The 21,443-nt window shown below is 40.6% G+C and overlaps 1 protein-coding gene across 1 annotated transcript; it reads left to right on the top strand.

Annotated features, from left to right (window-relative positions):
* Positions 1-1,675: 1,675 nt before the first annotated feature.
* PLK2 (polo like kinase 2) lies at positions 1,676-7,545 on the top strand. The gene is made up of 14 exons (XM_059417910.1): positions 1,676-2,051; positions 2,613-2,720; positions 2,865-2,981; positions 3,183-3,312; positions 3,543-3,630; positions 4,100-4,195; positions 4,304-4,502; positions 4,595-4,742; positions 5,089-5,186; positions 5,489-5,618; positions 5,862-6,102; positions 6,225-6,354; positions 6,606-6,716; positions 6,851-7,545. The coding sequence occupies exons 1-14, from the start codon at positions 1,782-1,784 to the stop codon at positions 7,040-7,042; spliced, it is 2,058 nt and encodes a 685-aa protein (XP_059273893.1). The 5' UTR covers positions 1,676-1,781; the 3' UTR covers positions 7,043-7,545.
* The last annotated feature ends 13,898 nt before the right edge of the window (positions 7,546-21,443 follow it).

Genomic DNA, 21,443 nt, shown 5'->3' with positions numbered 1-21,443 from the left:
GTGCTTGCCCTCAGCTGTTCAAAGAATCAAAAAGCCTTTCCCTTTCTACTCAGTAATGCCAGGGAAGCCTCCTTCCTCCCTTAGGCTGGAAGTGTGTGACACAAAATGTCTCTGAAAATGCTTGTTTCATCCATGCCCTGGATACCTCAACTTGGTAGTGGGCTGGAGGAGACCCTTTCTGTAAGTACCTTCCAGGGGTTCATCTAACCCAGTAATGTCACTAACATTGGCATTTAGTATCAAAAAATAGTTCAGCACATCTTGTTAACTGTGGCAAAAACATGTGTCTACCGCTCAGTAACATACCTTGGATGGTCTCCTAACATATACATGGAACAGTTCAGTAAACCCCAGTTTCCTCGTCTGTAAAGTGGGAACAGCAGTATTTCCCAGTCACAATTGTTGCAGGATGACAGAGGCATTTCAGAAACCTATACATGGTGCCTTGCACCTTAGCGCTCAAGAAACTTTACATTGTTGGCACTAGAGCAGGATGAAAAGGTATTCCTGGGTCAGCCAAGATGAGCCATGTTGTAGCTCATTGGCCTCTGTTCCTCCTTCATGCTACCAATGCCCCTGCAGGGAAGGAGGACTTGCATTCCCTCCCCCAGCACCAGGGCAGCCAGGTGACTTCCTGAGCCTTTAAAGGACGCATTGTGTTAACCCCTTCCAAATGAGAAGTGAGAGATGACTTCAACTGTGAACCATAATTAGCGCCAGAAGCGCTTTTAACACAACTTACTGTCAAAGAAGGCTGGTGTCTTTATTAACCACTGCCCACTCAGACCAGTGCCTGCACTTCTGGAATAGCCCAGGAGATGACGGCCTTGCTCCCCAGTCCTAGAGCAACCTGAAGAGGGAGGATTTCGCCAGGGCGCGGGCTCCTTATCCAAGATTAAGGGCCTGACCTCTTATAAAGACCCGCTCTAGAGTGATGGGCAGAGGTGAAACAGGCCTAAGCGGGAGTCGGCAACAGTCACACCAGGGTCTGGGACCACCTCATTTAGAAGCGGCGGGGAGCCCAAAACGCTTAGCTTTGCAGGGCTACCTCGCAGCCCCAACCAGAAGCGAGCTGGTGGGGTAAGAACGCCGGGAAGCAGTGCTGGTTGGCGTCGGGGCCGGCGGGAGCGAGCCGAGGCCTCCAGACGGCAGGGTGAGGCCTCACGTGCCTGGGCAGGGGACTCCGGACACAGTCACACCTGACTGGAGGCGTGAGGTTGCGGGGCGGTCAGGAAGGACCGTGCGGGGGAGGGGACCCGCGTTAGCAGAGCGCCGGGCTGGTCTCCCACAGCTCACCGCGGGGACACCCGGCGAGAGGGGCGGGGCGAGGGCGGACTTGAGGGAGGGGCTAGGGCCGGGCGCCTGCCTTCGGGTTTCCATTTCAAACCCAGAACCTCGGAGCATTCGAGGAGTGAATGGGGTGGCGGTCCCGGGACCGCCGCACTCCTTTGCCGGCCTGCCCGCAGCGGCGAGCTCTCCCCGAGGTCGGCCCGTCCCCGTCGCCACGCCGGTCGCCAGCGGGACGCGGCCGGCCAGCTCCAACCTGCAGACGGGAGTCGCGCGCTCCGGCGGCCGGCGGGCGGGGCGTCGCCCTGTGACGTCGCATCCCGTTTGTATTCTCCGCCCCTCTCTTCGCCGTATATAAGACTTGGCCGAGCGTTCGCACTCTCACAAGTGTAAGCGGACGTCGGGCGCGGGTCGTTGTTGGAGGTGGGGGCTCGAGATTAAGGCCAACTCGGACGGGTGTCCGCACCTCGGAGGTGCTTGGCCGTGAGGCGACGATGGAGCTCTTGCGGACTATCACCTACCAGCCGGCCGCCAGCACCAAGATGTGCGAGCAGGCGCTGGGCAAAGCTTGTGGCGGGGACTCGAAGAAGAAGCGGCCGCAGCAGCCCCCCGAGGAGCCGCAGCCGCCGCAGCCGCAGGCGCAGGGGCAGCCGGCGGCCCCGCACCACCATCACCACCACTCGCACTCGGGGGCCGAGATCTCGCGGATTATCGTGGACCCCACGACGGGGAAGCGCTACTGCCGGGGCAAAGTGCTGGGAAAGGTGATGAGCGGCGGGCGCCCGGCTTCCTGACGGGAGGGAGGTCTGCCGGGTAGCCCCCGAGCCGGCTGGACCCCGAGTCCCAGCGTCTTGGCTTCTCCGGGTCCTCCGATCTCGGCGGGACGTGGGTGTTCACCTGCCCTGCTCTGGCTTTTGTACGCTGACAGCGCCGGATCGGCTTTACATCCTTAGCCAGGGTTCCAAGTGCCTCCCGCGGCCCAAAGAAATAGATGGTGAGGCCAGAAGCGAGGGCTGTCTGCTCCAGCCCCCAGCTTCCTCCACCTGCTCCGCAGGGAATTTTCCTGACCGGTCTCTTCAGACATTATTTTTCATCTCCCTGCTCCCAGCCCCCTCCATAAAGCTCCTCTTTGTAAAGGGAGAAGGGGAACTGTTTCACTGTTTTCAGGAATGCTTTTCCTTTCTTAAAGGAGCTTTTAAAAAGTACAGAGCACATGTCTGTCCACCCTACCCCGTAATTTTGCTTCCCTAATTTTTAAAATATTTTTAAAAATATCTGCTGTCCATTTTTCTGCCACACTCAATACTGTCTCGGCTTTGTTTCAGGGTGGCTTTGCCAAATGTTACGAGATGACAGATTTGACAAACAACAAAGTCTATGCTGCAAAAATTATTCCTCATAGCAGAGTAGCTAAACCTCATCAAAGGGAAAAGGTGTGTATGACTGTTGACTAAAGTATTTTCTTTGTGTGCAGGGATGGCCCTTCCCTGTTAAGAAAATGTCTTCTGCATGTGTAAGCAACTGGCTTACAGAAGGTGACAGGAGGCTCATCAGCCTTATCTTGCTTTTTCTTTCAGATTGACAAAGAAATAGAGCTTCACAGAATCCTTCATCATAAGCATGTAGTGCAGTTTTACCACTACTTTGAGGACAAAGAAAACATTTACATTCTCTTGGAATACTGCAGTAGAAGGGTAAGCTTTAACTCCTGTTTGAGTCCATTTACTTCCCCCAAACTGAAATGGAATTCAGATTGTGTTTTATCTGGGATTTTAGCTGTGGTGGCAATTCTTATATTGCAGTGTTAATTTTCATCACTCAACCTGCAAAAGGAAAACTACTGATTTTGATAACTTTGTTTGACAGATTCTCTTTTTCCCTTCTCCTCTTCCTAGTCCATGGCTCATATCTTGAAAGCAAGGAAGGTGTTGACAGAGCCAGAAGTCCGATACTACCTCAGGCAGATTGTGTCCGGACTAAAGTACCTTCATGAACAAGAAATCTTACACAGAGATCTCAAACTAGGTAAGCCCTTTATTCCAAACACTGACTTTTGCCTTAAAGAGAGGTGTTTTCTTCTCTGTCTTCCTTGTTATGTATTAATGTTCTTAATTGGGATCTAGCCTATGCAATCTCCTTTTTGAATCGGTGACTTTCATAGTGAACACCCGATTGCCTGCCTCCAAAGAATGTGTGTGTATTTGGTTAGAACATATTTTCAAGGGGATTCAGGTTTTGTTTTGTTTATCGTCCAGGGAACTTTTTTATTAATGAAGCCATGGAATTAAAAGTTGGGGACTTCGGTTTGGCAGCCAGGCTGGAACCCTTGGAACACAGAAGGAGGTAAGAGTCAGAAAGATACATCCTGACAGGATTTTACAAAGATGCCCTTATTTTTTTTCCAAATGTTTTGGAGAAGGTCCATTGATACTAACATCCACAAACCATGATAATGTTAATCCATGGAAAGAGTAAGTGCCCACTATGAACTAGGCAGAGTACCTTACGCCTATGAGTTGATTATGAAAGAAATTTGTCTCATATTTGCCTGACATGTTACACAAATGCTATGCTGTATTTGGTCTCAGTTGGTTAAAAACACTTTGTCATGTAGCTGAAGAAAACCGGGCACATATTAAAAAAATTATTCAGTTGGTCAAATATTAATTATTGAGATGCCAAAAATTAAAAAGTCAAATTTTTCTAAATAGGAATTAAATAGGAATACAATATTTCAGAGGTTTTTATCCAGAGAACTAAGTGTAGACAGTAGGACCATTCTTAATGAGATCTTCCTGTTTTGTTTTTCCAGAACAATATGTGGTACTCCAAATTACCTCTCTCCTGAAGTCCTCAACAAGCAAGGACATGGCTGTGAATCAGACATTTGGGCCTTAGGTTGTGTAATGTAAGTAAAGGTACCAAAATTATAAAAAAGCAAATTCGTATTTAGAATTTAATAGTCAAAGAGAGTTGCTTTGTTGCCATTCCTGAAGAAGTGTTTCTTTGCACACAGGTATACAATGTTACTAGGAAGACCCCCTTTTGAAACAACGAATTTGAAAGAAACTTACAGGTGCATAAGAGAAGCAAGGTATACAATGCCATCTTCATTGCTGGCTCCTGCTAAGCACCTAATAGCTAGCATGTTGTCCAAGAATCCAGAGGATCGTCCCAGTTTGGATGACATCATTCGACATGAATTTTTTTTGCAGGTTGGCATGTCTCTTGTATCTTTTTAGTCTGTTCAATTGATCACAGTTATTCAACCAACTGGTTACTAAAAATCTTTTCTGGTACTCCACAGGGCTTCACTCCAGACAGACTCTCTTCTAGCTGTTGTCATACAGTTCCAGATTTCCACTTGTCAAGCCCAGCTAAGAATTTCTTTAAGAAAGCAGCTGCTGCTCTTTTTGGTGGCAAAAAAGACAAAGCAAGATATATTGACACACATAGTAAGTTATAAGACTTCTGCTTTTCTGTATCCAGTATTTTATTTAAATTTGATAATTTAGTTAAAAGAATGTTTTTATGTTAGCATAACAGTTGGTATGTTTGAATACTGTTAAACTTTTTATAGCATGATAAATCTGCACTGCAAAATGTGATGGATAGGTTTTTTTTTTTTCATACACAAAGTGTGCTTCTTGCATAATTGCAGCTGATGGTAATGATAAAATGCCGGTTTTGCCTTGAATGCTCATAAGCTGGTTATTAATGCAAAAGGAGGAAATGTGGCTAGCTCTGTTCCTACCTTGTTAGCATAGACTAATGCTCATAATTCTTGTCTTTGATTTACAGATAGAGTGTCTAAAGAGGATGAAGAAATTTACAAGCTTAGGCATGATTTGAAAAAGACTTCAATAACTCAGCAACCCAGCAAACACAGGACAGATGAGGTATGCTGGAAAATAATAAAATAGATATAAACACTTTGTGTCATTTCTGCTCTTTGCTAATCATCACATGGGTTATGATTATTACGATTCAAACATGTTTAAAACTTAAAGCTTTTCTTCCATCCATTTAAAAGGAAATATTTTGTTCTTCATTTTAATAATGCATACACTTGAATCCCTGAAACACCTTTTGTGCCCATTGCTTTTTGATCAGCTTTCCCAGCAATTGCCACAATCTCACCTTAACCTAGAATTCTCAATCTTAAATGAATTGTAGATGCTTGACTCATTGTGTTTTTTAGGAGCTCCAGCCACCTACCACTACAGTCGCCAGATCTGGAACACCTGCAGTAGAAAATAAGCAGCAGATTGGAGATGCTATTCGCATGATAGTCCGAGGGACTCTTGGCAGCTGCAGCAGTAGCAGTGAATGTAAGTAGCTGTCAATGGCATTTTACATGAAACTATAAATGCCAGTGCTTAATACTAAGTAAGTGGAGTCCATTTGTTTTGTGGCCCAATTTAACATAGAAGCAGCAAAATCAAAGGATTTGGGAAAAGGCAAGGAACAGTTTCGAGACTTCTGTCCTTTGAAGTCGTGGAGGGAAAGTTAGCAGCCACCAACGCCTAAGGTCTTATTGTTAATTATTTTATATTTTTCCCCTGACTTTTCAGGCCTTGAGGACAGTACCATGGGCAGTGTTGCAGACACAGTAGCAAGAGTTCTTCGAGGATGTCTAGAAAACATGCCAGAAGCTGACTGCATTCCCAAAGAGCAGCTGAGCACTTCTTTTCAGTGGGTCACCAAATGGGTCGATTACTCTAACAAATATGGCTTTGGGTACCAGCTCTCAGACCACACTGTAGGTGTCCTTTTCAACAATGGTGCTCACATGAGCTTGCTTCCAGATAAAAAGTAAGTATATCCAGTTAATGAAGTCCTGTCACTTCTTTAGTCTTGCACTAAAGAAACCTAAAAACAGTGACTAACTGCTTCTGTTTTGTTTCTCTTGTCTCCCTATGGTTCCTGTTCTTCAGAACAGTTCACTATTATGCAGAGCTTGGCCAGTGCTCTGTTTTCCCTGCAACAGATGCCCCTGAACAATTCATTAGTCAAGTGACGGTGCTCAAATACTTCTCTCATTACATGGAGGAGAACCTCATGGATGTAAGTACCTCCTGGCTTTTGGGCAGTGATATCTGAAGTATAGTCCACAGATGAGTAGCATATGCACAGCTCCAAAGCTAGTTAGAAGTGCAGATGTTCATGTCCTGCCCTAGCTCTACTGAGAATCTCTGGGAGGCGGGACCAGGAACCACAAGGCCATTCTGATGCCTACCCAAGTTGGACAGGCATATGGCTAGAAGAACTGGAAATTGCAAAATTTTTATGGCACTTATCCTCCCAATTTCTTCTAGGGTGGAGATCTGCCTAGTGTTACTGATATTCGAAGACCTCGGCTCTACCTCCTTCAGTGGCTAAAATCTGATAAGGCCTTAATGATGCTCTTCAATGATGGCACCTTTCAGGTAAGTGAACATTTCAGCAATGTGTGTATTTAGGTCACAAAAAGTGATTTTTATCCAGCCATTTAATTGTTGGGCACAGTTGTCTAATTCTTGAATGTTTAGAGATGTCTAATGTCTATGTCTCCTTTTGAAAGGTGAATTTCTACCATGATCATACGAAAATAATCATCTGTAGCCAAAATGAAGAATATCTTCTCACTTACATCAATGAGGACAGGATATCTACAACGTTCAGACTGACAACTCTGCTGATGTCTGGCTGTTCGTTAGAATTAAAACATCGAATGGAATATGCTCTGAACATGCTCTTACAGAGATGTAATTGAAAGACTTCTTGAATGGACCCTATGGGACGCCTCTTTTCCACTGTGAGATCTACAGGGAAGCCAGTCAGATGGTCTACAGCATGTTGAAAAAGATGGACAGGTGGTGGTACGAAAACAATTCCTCTAGGTCCTGAAGGACTAGATGGAACCAGACCAGGCTGAGGCATACAGTTCTGAACTTTGGACAATCTGAGAGTGAACCAGAATGCAGTTTTCCTTGACGTACCTGTTTTAAAAGGTGTTTCAGACAATTTTGCAGAAAGGTGCATTGACTCTTCTCTCTGTTGAGAGCATTTCAGACAGAGGACTTGGAACTGTGAATATACTTCCCAAAGGGGAGGGAAAGGGAGGAAGCTCCCATGTTGTTTAAAGGCTGTAATTGGAGCAGCTTTTGGCTACTCAACTGTGAACTATGGCCATATATAATTTTTTTTTGTTAATTTTTGAAGACATTTGTGGCTGGAAAAGTGCATTCCTTGTTAATAAACTTTTTATTTATTACAGCCAAAAGAGCAGTATTTATTATCAAAATGTCTTTTTTTTTTTTTATGTTGACCATTTTAAACTGTTGGCAATAAAGAGTATGAAAAAGCAAAAACAGCAGTCTCCTGTCTTTGGTATGGTGCATCACTGCACTGCAACACTCTTTGATCACGGATTCTTGGTACTCCGGCATGACATCGAATATATAAGCATGCTGGAAAGTTAGATTTTTTAGTTGTTGTTTTGTTTCTTTTTTTTTAAATTTTTAATTTAGGAAGTAAATCCTTAACACCTGAAGTACAATCTAACATTTTTGGGTAGATCTAGCTTGAGAAGAGAAGTTTATAACAAAAATACTACTCTTGTTAACAACCCAAATCTAGCACTCCTACTAAATCCACAGCCAATTCCCCTGAAGTATTTCCTTAAAGCTCATTTAGCTTGGAGCTGAAAGCCAGAGTCATCCTGTGTAAACAGACCTCTGTTATGTGTCAGTAGGTACAGGAAGCTTATCTTAATATGGGCAAAACTCTATGCTTTATAGTACTTGCACCACCTAAATGTATTACTCAGCTTAAACCTGCCTAAACACTTCCGGTGCCGCTGGCAGTACTAAGAACACCATTCAGTAGTGGGAAGTACTTTGTAAATAAGTCATTTTATTTTCCTTCGGGTGGGTGCATGGTGGATGAGGAATGGTCAAGGAATCAACCTATGGTTTAAGCCCATCATTTATACTGTCAAACTCTCCAAGAGGCCAATCTGAGAATGTTTTTCAGTGGGAGCTAGTCTTGGGCAGGTATGAAAAGCTGCTCCTTCTATTACTCTGAACTTCCAGTGACCTGTATGAGATGCAAATACGTATTTGTTCAACTGTAATCCCAGTAAGGAAAATACTGTCCTGCAAAAAGCAGCACTCTAATGTATTAGGCTCTGTGGACACTGGAATCCTGTACTAGTATAGAAATGTGGGTGGTACTTTCACATTTTTCTAAAATTCTTACAAACACTGTACCTCTTCTACCTTGTTAATAAATCAGTCACATCTGGGGAATTTGTGGGAGATAGTTAACAGGTCCCAGAACAACTTGACTGGCTGGAGTTCTCAGTGGAGTTGGAGTCCCAACTTCACTGTAGTTAAAGGGCTTATACTAATAGTGAAAGAAGACTAGATAACTACACTGATAGGCAGGAGTGCAAAAACAGGATCTGTTTCTATTCTTACAAGCAGAGAAAAAAATAGGAGTTTGTAAAGAGGAAGAAATGGTCTTTCCTTGTGAGTTTGACAGTGTACATTACTTCACATTTTCATAAAGTATTTACCTATTCACTCTTGAACATCTACCATGTGCAGATCCGGGGCTGGCACTGGAGATGCAGGATGAATCCGAGCCTCTCCCTGCCCTCAAGGAAGTCCCAACACAGTGGAGGAGACAGTGCATTTACCTACTAATCTGATAAGTGTGCCATGATATTATGATAAAGGTATGTATGCACTGAGTGTTGTGGGAACCAAGAACAGGTATCCTAAGGAAGGAGCCCCAGGCATAGGGTGGACTTGGAGAATAGATTCCAGAGAAGACGACTGTCTCTTACTGGGTTTAGAAAAATGGGTGAGGGTTAAACAGAAATGTGAGACAGGGAAGGGCATTCTAAGCAGTGGAAGTAACAGACGCAGATGTCAGAGAGTTTGCGGGAGTGCGTGTGGGGCTTTGCAGCATCACAGGTAAAGGCTGGAAGAAACAGATGTGATGTGTCCCACTGTGTCATGCCAAGGCATTCAGGCTGCACTGAAGGCTATGTGTAGTTACTGAAAGAACTTAAGGAAGAAAGTGACCTTCTATTTTAGTTTTACAAAATGCGTTCTAGGGGCATAGGCAAAATGGGTTGGGAAGAAGATAGAGAAAGACAACCCGAACAGTAGAGAGATTAATGGTGGGACCCAGGTGAGAAAGGGCAAACTGAAAAAGAGCATACAGAATTAGGCAGGAAGTATCTCCTTTAGCCTATCTGGTTTATTTCAGTATTCCCACACCTGAATCCCAGGCCTGCCATATAGTAGTGAAATAATGAATGAATGAATGAAGACAGATTTGGGAGTGACTTAGCTGATCTTAACAGGATTTGGCACCTGACTGAATGTGCAGTCTGAGGGAGTGGGTGAGGGTTGGGATGACTGGCTGAGCAGTCAAGGGGAGGTATCATGTTGTTCTATGGGGCCAGTAACTGAAATAAATTAGGAACATAAAAGGGAGAACCACGTATTCAGGAAAATACAGTGAGTATAGGACATGTTCAATCAGACTTGTGTGAGGACATCAGAGGTCCAGAAAACAGGGGACAGAAGCAAGATTTGTAAGTAACCAGGTTTGAAGTAATATCATAGGAGTAGATGTGAGCACATAGTCTCTTTCATCCCCTCTACTTAGATATTTCTTTCTTTCTCTTTCTTTCTTTCTTTCTTCCTTTCTTTCTTTTTTTTTTTTTTACTAAGTCCAGCTATATAAAATGTAACAGTGTTGATGAACCTTTGCAGTGAGGGAAGGAGAAGAAATTCCCAAATAAATTATACTTTCCTATACAAAAGGCCCCTGAATTCCATAAAAACAATTCCAAAATAGCAGATATGCTTAATGAACAGCTTTGAACCTCAAGAATGCTTCTCAGTTAGCCAGCCCAAATCCTGGCAGAGTATATGCTGAGACAAAAGGCAATTTTTAAAGATTAACTTGTTCTGATGCATAGTAACAACTATCTTCAGCTAACTTCAGTGTGGCCATGGCAGGAGCCCAGATCCCACGTTATCTGACATTTACTGCTTTTATATCTTTGTCCCCTCAGCCCTTCAAGAGCAATTTTTGAAAGTAACCCTACGTTTGCTAGGGAAGAAGCACACTACAGTGGAAAAGCTTCAGAATCAGTTCTGAGTTCAAATTCCTGTTCAGCCATGTATTAACAATGTGATCCCATAAATACCTGACGTCTCAGCTTCTGCCTCCTCATCTGTGGAGATGATCATAAAGCACTTGCACACCAAGGGTGCTCAGCAAATATTTGCTCTCTTTCTTCTTCTATTTCCCCTGCCTCCTTCCACACCCATAACAGCAGTAACCCTGGTTACCCAGGGAAGAAACACCTGACTCATTCTCCCCCTTCCGGTCTCTCTGTGTCAGTCATGTCCAGTCAGGAATACAAAAATCATTTTAGTGCTTCCAAAGAGAAGGAATTTAATGACAGTCATTGGTTATAAAGAGGAAGGAAGAGCCTAGTGGGGGTGGGGGAGGGTGAGGCAGTCCAGGAAACCACTACTATTCCTGCGGCTGGGAGAACCCCAGAGGGAAAGTGGTAATAATGCACTTCAGAACTGGGGCTCTATGGCAAAAAGCAGAGTTCCAGTTACTGCCTACCAGGGATCTGAAATCATGAAACAGAGGTAGTCACGACTTAAGATGACTCCCGCACAAATCTGGCTGAGAAAGAATGGGGACAAAATATCCTGGATTCTTCCTTCTTTTTGCTCTTCAGTCTCCTACTGACCTAATGAACCGGAAGCCAAGGGAAAAGGAGCCCAAAAAATGTAGTTGCAGGGGTCATTCTTATATTGTAAAACAAAGCAGGGAAAGGAAAGGGATGCATCTGAGCTTTAACAGCCCAAGAATGACCTACCTTTCTTCTTCCTTTTGCCTTCCATTAATTTCATGCCCATCTCTACCTTCTCTTTTCATCAGTCAGTCCCAAAGAGACCAAAGTGCTAAGAGCTGTGGTTCTCTAAGCGGGAGGTTGACAGGCAGTAGAAGCTTGGAGGAGGAAAAGAACAGGGTGAGGGGCGGGAATCATTTTGCTTTAGGTCTCTGTGATTTGAATCATCATCAGACCTTTTTTACATTACAGGGATTTTAATTTAATGAAGATTGGGTGAATAAAAATGAGTAAGATATATTTTTTCATAAGGTACACAAATCAGTGTTGGTATTTTATAGCAATTTCATGTATGACAGAGTCAGTATATTTCTAAGTTTTGAAATAAATTCTTCTATAAACAGAAACCTGTAGATTTGATTTTCTTTCTTTTTGACTTGCAAGGGATTCTAGGCTGTATAAGCTTAGATTCATGGTTTGTTCTAGCACTTCTTTATGCCCTATTAACTTTAGTAATGGAAAGCATCTCTGTTTGAATTACCACAATTTAGTTATATTAGAGAATTCAAATTAAAAAGTTTAACTCCCATATGCAGTGTTGGAATCTAATATCATGGTTCATCAATGTTTGGAATTCAACTGAAAAGGATATATGGATTTTGCCCCTGGGATTAGCTTTATAATACAGTTATATATAAAATGAAATTGATTTTAATGATTGAGGTACAATAACTTCACTTCCAAATTAAGATAAAAATAACAAATTAACTGAGATATCTCTGCTACAAAATACTGAATTATTAGATATTTTAACCTGACCATGTGGGTTACAACAAATTTTATCTTTTAGGCCTGTAACAAATTAGTACTAGAGGAAAGCAGGCAGCAGGCCTAAATGAAATAAAGTCAACAATGCCTGTCTTTTGTACTGCTTTAGAATCAATGGTAACAAAATAACCTTTAAAACCATTATCATACCAAACATGCCAAAATAATTTAACTGGAATATCGATTTATTACCCGATTTGTGTAGTCCTATAAACGAAAGAATGTTAAACATTCAGGATTATGTGAATTTCAAAGGACCTTAGAATGACATGGAAGATGTTTAAATATTTCAAGTGTTAAGGAAATGTAAAATCATAACATGGGATACAGCTGTCTGGGAGAGCCAGGGCAGACAAGAGAATTAGATAATGACTTAACTAGCAGTTACTGAGAACTGGTTAACAACCAGCATTTTGGGAGGTTGGGAGAGCCTTGATGTGTTGTGGCTGCCAGTTTCTGTGCTATAGGTATTTTCACCTTGGCTGATTTCAAGCTACCAGTGTGATGTCACTGAATGTGGAGTTAGGAGATGTGCAGTAGCACCTCATTAGAAAGTATTTCCACCATACAGAGAGAGTAGATGTAAGTAACTTCAATAAATAGATAATATTTTTAAGTAATATAGTAAAATAATTAGTGATGCATTCTGAGTATTCATTGCTTTTGTTTTTAATATAATTTAGAAGTGAGTTTATGTAATTTAATTTGAATAATGGCTGTGTTTAATAACTGGTTGGCTTGGACAATTCCTAATTCCTGAAATTTTAACCATCAGTTCTCATGAGCCGGCATAGGCTAGCTCCAGCACAGCAGTGATAATGACTCAAATATAGGGATATAGACTATATGGGCTCTGAGCGATGATCTGAGTAATTTATAGGATTTGAAAAGTTCCCTCAACATCTCCAGTAATAGTGCAGTATCTTGCTCTATATGTATAGCTGTATGTTGTAAATAATAGTTTAGCTAGCTTAGCTTACAAACATTGTTTAGATGACATAATGGTTTCTTTAGTTGTGAAATATCTCTTAATTATAACATTTACTATTAGCCCCATAGGTACTTAAGATAATAAGAATGGAATTAATATTTTTTGTTAAAGAATCTCTACATAGTAGGCCTAACATAAGAACTGTATGTTAGTACTACAAATATGTTAGTGTTATAATCCAAATTAAAAAGTGAAATTTTAGTAACATATGGATTTAGAATTTTAAGATGAAATCTTAGGACATTTATATTTACTAGCATAACATATGAGAACTTAAGTATCTCAAACCTGTAAGTTTACTGTGTTCAATTTATTTTTATTTTATTTTTTTTACTAATTTGACAGAGAGAGATAACAAGTAGGCGAGGCAGGCAAAGAGAGACTGGGAAGCAGGCTCCTCGCCAAGCAGAGAGCCTGTTGCAGGGCTTGATTGCATGACACTGGGATCATGACCTGAACCGAAGGCAGAGGCTTTAATCCACTGAGCCATGCAGTGGATTTGTTCAATTTATAAAAATGTTTACATACTTGGGAATTCTTGATGATACATCAGACAACTGCAATATAATATTTTAAAAGGAATCATATATATTATAATTGTAACATGAAAGACAAGGGAATTTAATTTTTAAATTGATCATTTATTAATGTCTCTTTAAAATATTTTATTGAAGCATAAAAATAGAATCAATTTTTAAAAATTTTTTAGTTACTTGACAGAGAGAGAGAGATCACAAGTAGAGAGGCAGGCAGAGAGGGGTGGGGGAAGCAGGCTCCCTGCTGAGCAGAGAGCCCGATGTGGGTTTCGATCCCAGGACCCTGAGATCATGACCCGAGATGAAGGCAGAGGCTTAACCCGCTGAGCCATCCAGGCAACCCTAGAATCAATTTTTAAAGCTAAACTTAAAAATGCAAAGAAACAGAAGTTTAAATACATACGATTTCAGTGTTTTTAAAACAACATACACTTCTGAATATAAAAGTCAACCTCAAGAAAAAATCTCATTAGCAAACTGTTTTCCTGGGAATTTGTATTTGAGGATGAAGATCAATACTTCTAATACGAATATAGAATTCCATTCTAGAATTATGCTTTTGAGGATATGATTTGAGCCAAGAGCTAGTACAAATGAAAAGAGAAGATACAATCTATATAAAGACTAAGGAAAACTTAAGAGCCCAGACTGGAAAATGATAGAGAGGAGACCTTCGTTTGGAGTATAGAGGGTTTCAAAACATTTTCAAGGAGTTACCACATAATCATTGGGAGCTATAAAAACCAAGTTTTCCACCGTCTTTTGAAAAACTTCAAGATTAGGAAATACAGGATTTGCATTTCTGCATATCAACAAATAGCTGGAGTTGACTGGAGGCAACTGGTGGAGGCCTATGGTCCTCACCTGCCTCCTCCACCTCTTTGTTCCTGTAGACATTTGAATATGAGCCCTATTCATTGTCAGGTGAAAGTTAAAGGGGACTTACCTATTTTCAAATTCTGATTACAAAAGTTGGCTTCATTTCTATAAAGTATATTTTGGATGATGTGGGCAAAAGTATGTGTTTCACCAAAACCTGCCTTCTAAGATATTTAAGTGTTACTGGTTTGGGTGGCTGTTAAGGGTTCAAAAGAGCTAAAGCAAAGTAAAGGACCAAGTTCTGACACAGAAAAAGGAAGACCTACCACAGTCTTTATAAGCTAAGGGCTTTACCATAATATGGGACTTCTTTCCCTCATGGATTCTTCCTTGATCAACATAAGGAGATTAAAGTCATCTCACACATAATTCATGAAGAAATTTGAGATTAAGGGGAATTTGGAAAGTTTAGTAGACTAGGAATAAGAGATCATGCCTCACTTAATTGGACTGTTGGTTCAAATGCAAATTTTAGTTGCAGTGACCATATTCTAGTCCCACTGTCCTTCTGTAAGTTTACTGATAGACATTACTAATTCTGAAATATCTGAACTTTGTGGGTCAGTAGGGGTAATCTGTCCATTCCTTTTAGCATATTGTTAGTGGAACAGTCATTAGAGGTGAAGCAACATATATGGTGAAGCTGCAGCAAGTTCTCCCTGCCACACATGGACTTGAACTCATGTATTCTCTGATGACCTATCTCCATGTTTCTACTCATTATCCTGCGGGTATGCCTGACAATTTTGCTGCAGAGAAACTAAGGACTAAACTTCAAAGGATGTTCTCAATACAGATTAGTCACAGGGAAGGGCAAGTGATGAAAGAGGCCTAAGAAAAGCACCAGGCTTCTTGGTTTTATCTAAATAATATACTTTGAGAGTTGCAGCAGTTACATTTTCTTCAAATTTCACTTTCCTGCCCAGACTATTAAAGAAACAGAATAACTTGTGAATTTTGTGGAATCTGATATGTTCCTCTCAGGCTTTCCCTTCCCTAGCACTACACACACACACACACACACACACACACACACCACACACACGCCTTATAACTGCTCAAGTTAAAGCAATGTAGTCAACAGTAATCTTTTTTACTTTAATACAGTAATTCAAAAACACATGCATTCCTAAAAACAATGAAAACCAAGATGACCTGAATATAAATATGTGAATTAATATATTTTCAAAGTCTTCATATATGAAAATTATTTAACACCAAAGAAAACATACAAGTTACACTTTCTGTTTAAAATATAAAACTTATGGAGCACCTGGGTGGTTCAGTTGGTTGAGAGTCTGCCTTCGGCTTAGGTCATCAACCTAGGGTCTTGGGATCAAGCCCCACATCTGGCTCCCTGCTTAGTGGGGAGTCTGCTTCTCCCTCTGCCCCTCCCCTGATCTCATGCTCTAACATGGTATGACATGACATGACATGATATAACATAAAATAAAATAAAATAAAATAAAACAAAACAAAACTTAGGACAAAAATCAGTCCTCCAAATAAGAAACATTTGTGGCTAAAATGAAAACAAAAATAAACAAATTATAAAAATATATGATAAAGCAGGCACCACTTAGGATTTTAATGAGATATACCAAGCTTGACACAACTGGGCCAAATGCTTGCTGAATAATCATGAATAATAACATGGTGCTTATTTTTATCTGCCATACAATAAAAAAAATTATATTAGAATTAATTATGTTGAACAATATATTAAAAATATTTGACCATTTTTGATCTACAAAAGGCAGTTCTTTTACTTTTTCTTTTTTTTTTTTAAAGATTTTATTTATTTGACAGAGAGAGACAGAGAGAGGGAACACAAGCAGGGCGAGTGGAAGAGGAAGAAGTAGGCCTACTGCCAACCAGGAAGCCCAATATGGGGGTTGATCCCAGGATCCAAGGATCATGACCTGAGCTGAAGGCAGACAATAAGCAATGACTGAACCACCCAGGTACCCTACAAAAGCTATTTCTTAACACTCAGAGAAAATAACAGAGGAAAAATGAAAATATAAGTTTTCTCCCATATTTTAGTATTATCTTTATTAATATTTCCCTGTGCATATTATTTCTCTGGTTATCTGATTTCAAGGATAATACCCAAATGTGAGAGCAATTTATTTTCTTATGACTGACAAAGGTGAAGGCAAGTCACATAATGTTTCCCAAATTTCAAGTCCTCTGTTGATTTTTTTTTGTTACAGTCCCTTCTCAACTATATTCAAAAAAATTTCCCAATTAAAAAAAATTATTTATTTATTTGATAGAGATAGACACAGCAAGAGAGGGAACAGAAGCAGGGGGACTGGGAGAAGGAGAAGCAGGCTTTCCGCCCAGCAGGGAGCCCAATGCAGGGCTGGATCTTAGAACCCTGGGATCATGACCCACAGGCAGATGCTTAACAACTGAACCACCCAGGAGTCCCCAAATTCCCCAGTTTTGTTCTAGGGAATGCCACTTCTTCGCTATCACATAGTTCTTTTGGTATCATAAAATATTCCCTGAAAAAAATCTTGGCTAGCAAATTGTTTTGGGAAATACTAGGTTAAATAAAGTAAATAGATTTTTTAAAAGTCAAGACTTCTCTGGAACTAATATGCTACATCAACATTGTCAATCTCCAAAAGAGTAATAGCATATAAAAATTTTTCCAGGAGCACCTGGGTGACTCAGTCTGTTAAAATTTGCCTGCAGCTCAGGTCATGGTCCCAGGATCCTGTGACAGATTACTGCACTATGCTCTCTGCTTAGTGGGGAGTCTGTTTCTCCTTCTTACCCTCTCCCCGCTCTTGCATGCAGGCACTCTGTTGTACTTTCTCTCTCAAATAAATAAATAAAATATTAAAAAAATAAAAAAGAAATACAAGTATTTAAAATTTTTCCCCAAACTTACTTGCCCTGGTACACTGTTTTTTGAATTAACTTTAAGATCATAAGGAATATCCTTTGGAACATAGTTTGTCAACATATGTAGTAATTGTCCTTGATCACCTAAATTTACTTTTAAAAGATCTTGAGTCTGTGGGGACAATCTTTAAGGAAACAAGGAATTTAACACCACTCTGACATCCTAGTTCCAGAGCCCTTAGCTACCTTTTTTATGTGTTTATTCAGTAAGAAATTCTTCCTTTTTTTTTTTTTTTTAAGATTATTTATTTATTTATTTGTCAGAGAGAGAGAGAGATGACAAGCAGGCAGAAAGGCAGGCAGAGAGAGGAGGAAGCAGGCTCCCTGCTGAGCAGAGAGCCCTATGCGGGGCTCGATCCCAGGACCCCGGGATCATGACCAGAGCCGAAGGCAGTGGCCCAACCCACTGGGGCCCAACCCAGGTGCCCCAGAAATTCTTCCTTTTAAAAAGAAAAATTTATGGCCCTGGAATCAAGTGGATAGCCAGATAGCTAGTTTAACCTTGCAAGGCAGATAGTCCATCCCCAGATAATAAAGAGGGGCATAGGGTTGGCTTTTACATATTTCTATCTTTATGATGATAGAATTGAAATGCTTTGAAATAAATTTTAGTCCACTTCCACTGTGGTTTGCAGAAGACATTCTAGATTTGGACGAGAGCACGCTGGTGGTTGCTGATACTGAAGAGCAGAGCTGGAGGAGCTGTAAGACCTCCCGTTCCCTCTGCCGCCTCCTGTGGAGAACCTTCCCAACAAAGCATGTCAGTGGTTCACACAGAATATACTGGAGCAAGGTTTTTAATTAAACTTTACATTTTGACACCATTATATAAAGGCAAGCTTTAGTGGATTTACCTTAAAGGCATCATCAGGAAAAAGGTTATATATTCACAAGTGACACATAAACAATTCAGCCAAAAAAAAAAAAAAATCAGGAAACCTGAATTGAATAACTCTTACACTTCTCCTGAAATATAATTATGTAGTTCCAACTTAACTGAAGAGGGCCCTTCGGTGTTCAGTATATTGTTTGGAACATGTTGTGTGAGCTATTGATGAAACAGTCCAATTTGTTTCTTTTTTTTTTATTTATTTAAGATTTTATTTATTTATTTGACAGAGAGAGACCACAAGTAGGCAGAGAGGCAGGCAGAGAGAGAGAGAGAGGAGGAAGCAGGCTCCCTGCCGAGCAGAGAGCCCGACGCGGGACTCAATCCCAGGACCCTGGGATCATGACCTGAGCCGAAGGCAGTGGCTTGACCTACTGAGCCACCCAGGCACCCCCCAATTTGTTTCTTAATTACTGAACAGTAGCGCACTGCCAAAGATATGGTGTGTGTGTGTGTGTGGAGGGTGATCGCACAAGGCCGTTTACTTGGCCATGCCTTATCCAAGTCAAAAGCATCTGGATTTGGAAGATGAAATATATGGTTACCCTATAAAATATCCTTTGGGATCCCATAAGAATGTAGCTAAGACACATCCAGCATGACCCACTTCCATGTCACTACACCTTTGGTTTCCATTCTTTCTTCTATGAAAGGTTAGGATTTTCCAATATTGTCACCTTATTGTTATGCCTCACTAAACAGAGCAGCAGAAAAATGAATTCAAGCTACAAAAGTTTATTCGGCCCCTTTTACACATTATTTATTTTCTTTATCTGCTCATTAAGATCACTCTAACAATGGTGGTAAAAAACATTAATGACACAGGTACCATCTGGTAAATGAGAATGAAATAAACTTATTTGGGCAGGATATGGTCTCTCTAATCACCAATCTTATACAGACTCTGAGTCATAATCGATGACTTGTCATTTCAACTTGGAGGCTTATGGTTCTATTAAACACTGACATGATTTCATCCTGGCTTCAAAGAGGCAAGGCCAAAAGAGAAATACAGAGTAGTCATTTCAAATAAAAGTGATTTCCCTCAATTCAGTTGGATAAAACTGGAAAATAATTTGACAGAAAAAAAAATTTTGAATTGTGCTCTGAGAAGAACAGATCTCAATCATTTAAAAATACCTAAAATATTCTGTGGAGTGTGATGAAACTCTTCTGAAGATAAAGAGTTTAAATATAGCCACACTAGCTTCTTCAGTCAATATTAGCTGAAGTGCCAAGAGTAACTAAACATACCAAGATGTTATAATAATCTAGGAAAGGAAGTTATAAAATAATGTTCTTCTGAGTTCTTAAATACAGTAAAAGAATGTCACCTTGAACTTAGTAACACTGTCAATATATTGATGCATTTAGAACTGCAGTTTTATTGGTACATTTTATGGGCTCACCTATGAATTACAAGTGAGAATGCACTTTCTATCTGGTATGTGACAGGTATGTAACAGCTGGTTTGCTTTAGTGACGTAGACATTACACTGAAATGTACTGCACAGCAATTTAAAATTATTATTAAGGCTTCCCAGATCCTAAGTGGCTTTTCTCTTTAGCGTTCATGGTGCGAAGAGTGACAGGTCATGGTTTCCTGAAGCTATCTTATTTTAACGGAGAGAAGAACAAAAACAGAGAAACTGGGAGTCATAATAACAAATCATAATAATAAAAATAATATTTAAAGATTTCAAAGAATTAATAGTCAAAAGAAACATTTTTTAAAAAATATTTGAGTTTATCAATCTTCAAAAAGAAGTTTGGTGGGGGGCAGCTGGGTGGCTCAGTTTGTTAATCTTCTGACTCTTAGCTTCAGCTCTGGCTCAGGTCATGATCTCAGGGTCTTGAGATCAAGCCCCAGGTCCAGCTCTACATGCCTCAGCAGGGAGTCTGCTTGGGATTCTCTATCTCTCTCTGCCCCCCTGGTGCACTCTCTCTCTCTTAAATAAAATAAAATCTTAAAAAAAAAATGGAGCTGTATCAACATCTACTGAAAACTTAAAAGTGTGTGATTTTTTTTATACAGATATTGCCCGTCACATCACACTACTCCAAATTCTTACAAAAACGGTGTAGACTCTGGTTCTCGATCTTTTGCTCTCTTAGTTTAGTATCCAAACGACCAAAGTAACTTATTTAAAAAATATGTATAATTTATTGCAGTTACACAGAGACAGCCTTAATTTCTCTGTGGGTTCCAGTGACTTTTTTTTCAGGGAAGCATTACAAGCTTTTCAGAAATGGTATTAGGTGTATTTATGGGATTTCTCTAGCACTGTAGCCACAGAACCAGTCTGATGGTAAAACATACCCACTGTCCATAGGGGAAAGTTTCTGGTCAACATGAAAGCATTTTAGGCCAATAAAGTAGGCAGATTCTCAATCTTTGGTTATATTCCAATCTCCTGGCCCTCGGGAAGTTATTGTGGGTTGTTTTCTAAAGGAAGAAAGAATATTTTTGAGTACTTTGAGTTCGGATTCCCTATCTTTAAGAAAATAAATAAATAGAAGCTTTTGAGAAATGAACTGTTTCATTGACTTGTTTCTGTTTGTTCTCTTGGAGGTGAACCCTATTTATTAGGACTAAGTGAAGCACTTAGGTCTTTAAAAGATAAGTTTTTATTCCTTAGAGGACTTTTAGCAGTATATTAATTCATTGTCTTTCTGAAAACAAGAGAAAGATAGGAAAGCTAAGTGACACTACCTAATTTAGAAAAAAAAAATACTTCCTGTGAAATAGTTAATAACGTATATTATCAATCATGAAAATCCTAACTTGCGAATTTCAGGTTCTTGGAGAAAAATGCTTTTGTGTCATTTCAAGGTCGACACTGACAGACAATAGCACCTTTGTGGAAAACATTCTGTTGGTGCAGGTTCTTTCTCAGACAATCCAATCCAGTGTGAAGGTCAGCCCTTCTTATGGAAAAATGGCTTCAGAGGAATAAGCACACAATATCCAATGTGCAAGCCAGAGATGTGTCCCTGCCTTAATAGTTTCATCCCTTGTAACTGTGGCCTGTTGAAGTAGAGTCATTAATTAAGAAGACTTCAGCTGTCTGGTTGCTATACCTCAGGCTCTCTTTGGAGAGATTACACATCCTCTAGTTCCCCTGAGTGGGAGGCAAGTCAACCTGACTAATGAGGACTGTCACTGTGGGGCACCAGGCACTGGGGCCGGCCACACTGCTGTGTCGTTGCTGGGTTGTGGAGCAAAGTGGCACCTTC

Source organism: Mustela nigripes, chromosome 12 (genome assembly GCF_022355385.1).
Source record: "Mustela nigripes isolate SB6536 chromosome 12, MUSNIG.SB6536, whole genome shotgun sequence".
Classification (NCBI taxonomy): domain Eukaryota; kingdom Metazoa; phylum Chordata; class Mammalia; order Carnivora; family Mustelidae; genus Mustela; species Mustela nigripes.
This window is presented reverse-complemented; position numbering and strand designations above follow the sequence as displayed.

Excerpts from the sequence above, each read along its gene's own strand:
- PLK2 (XM_059417910.1), top strand. The coding sequence starts at position 1,782 with ATGGAGCTCTTGCGGACTATCACCTACCAGCCGGCCGCCAGCACCAAG. Across the intron at positions 2,721-2,864 it reads AACCTCATCAAAGGGAAAAG|ATTGACAAAGAAATAGAGCT; the intron begins GTGTGTATGACT and ends TTTTTCTTTCAG. Across the intron at positions 5,619-5,861 it reads CTGCAGCAGTAGCAGTGAAT|GCCTTGAGGACAGTACCATG; the intron begins GTAAGTAGCTGT and ends CTGACTTTTCAG.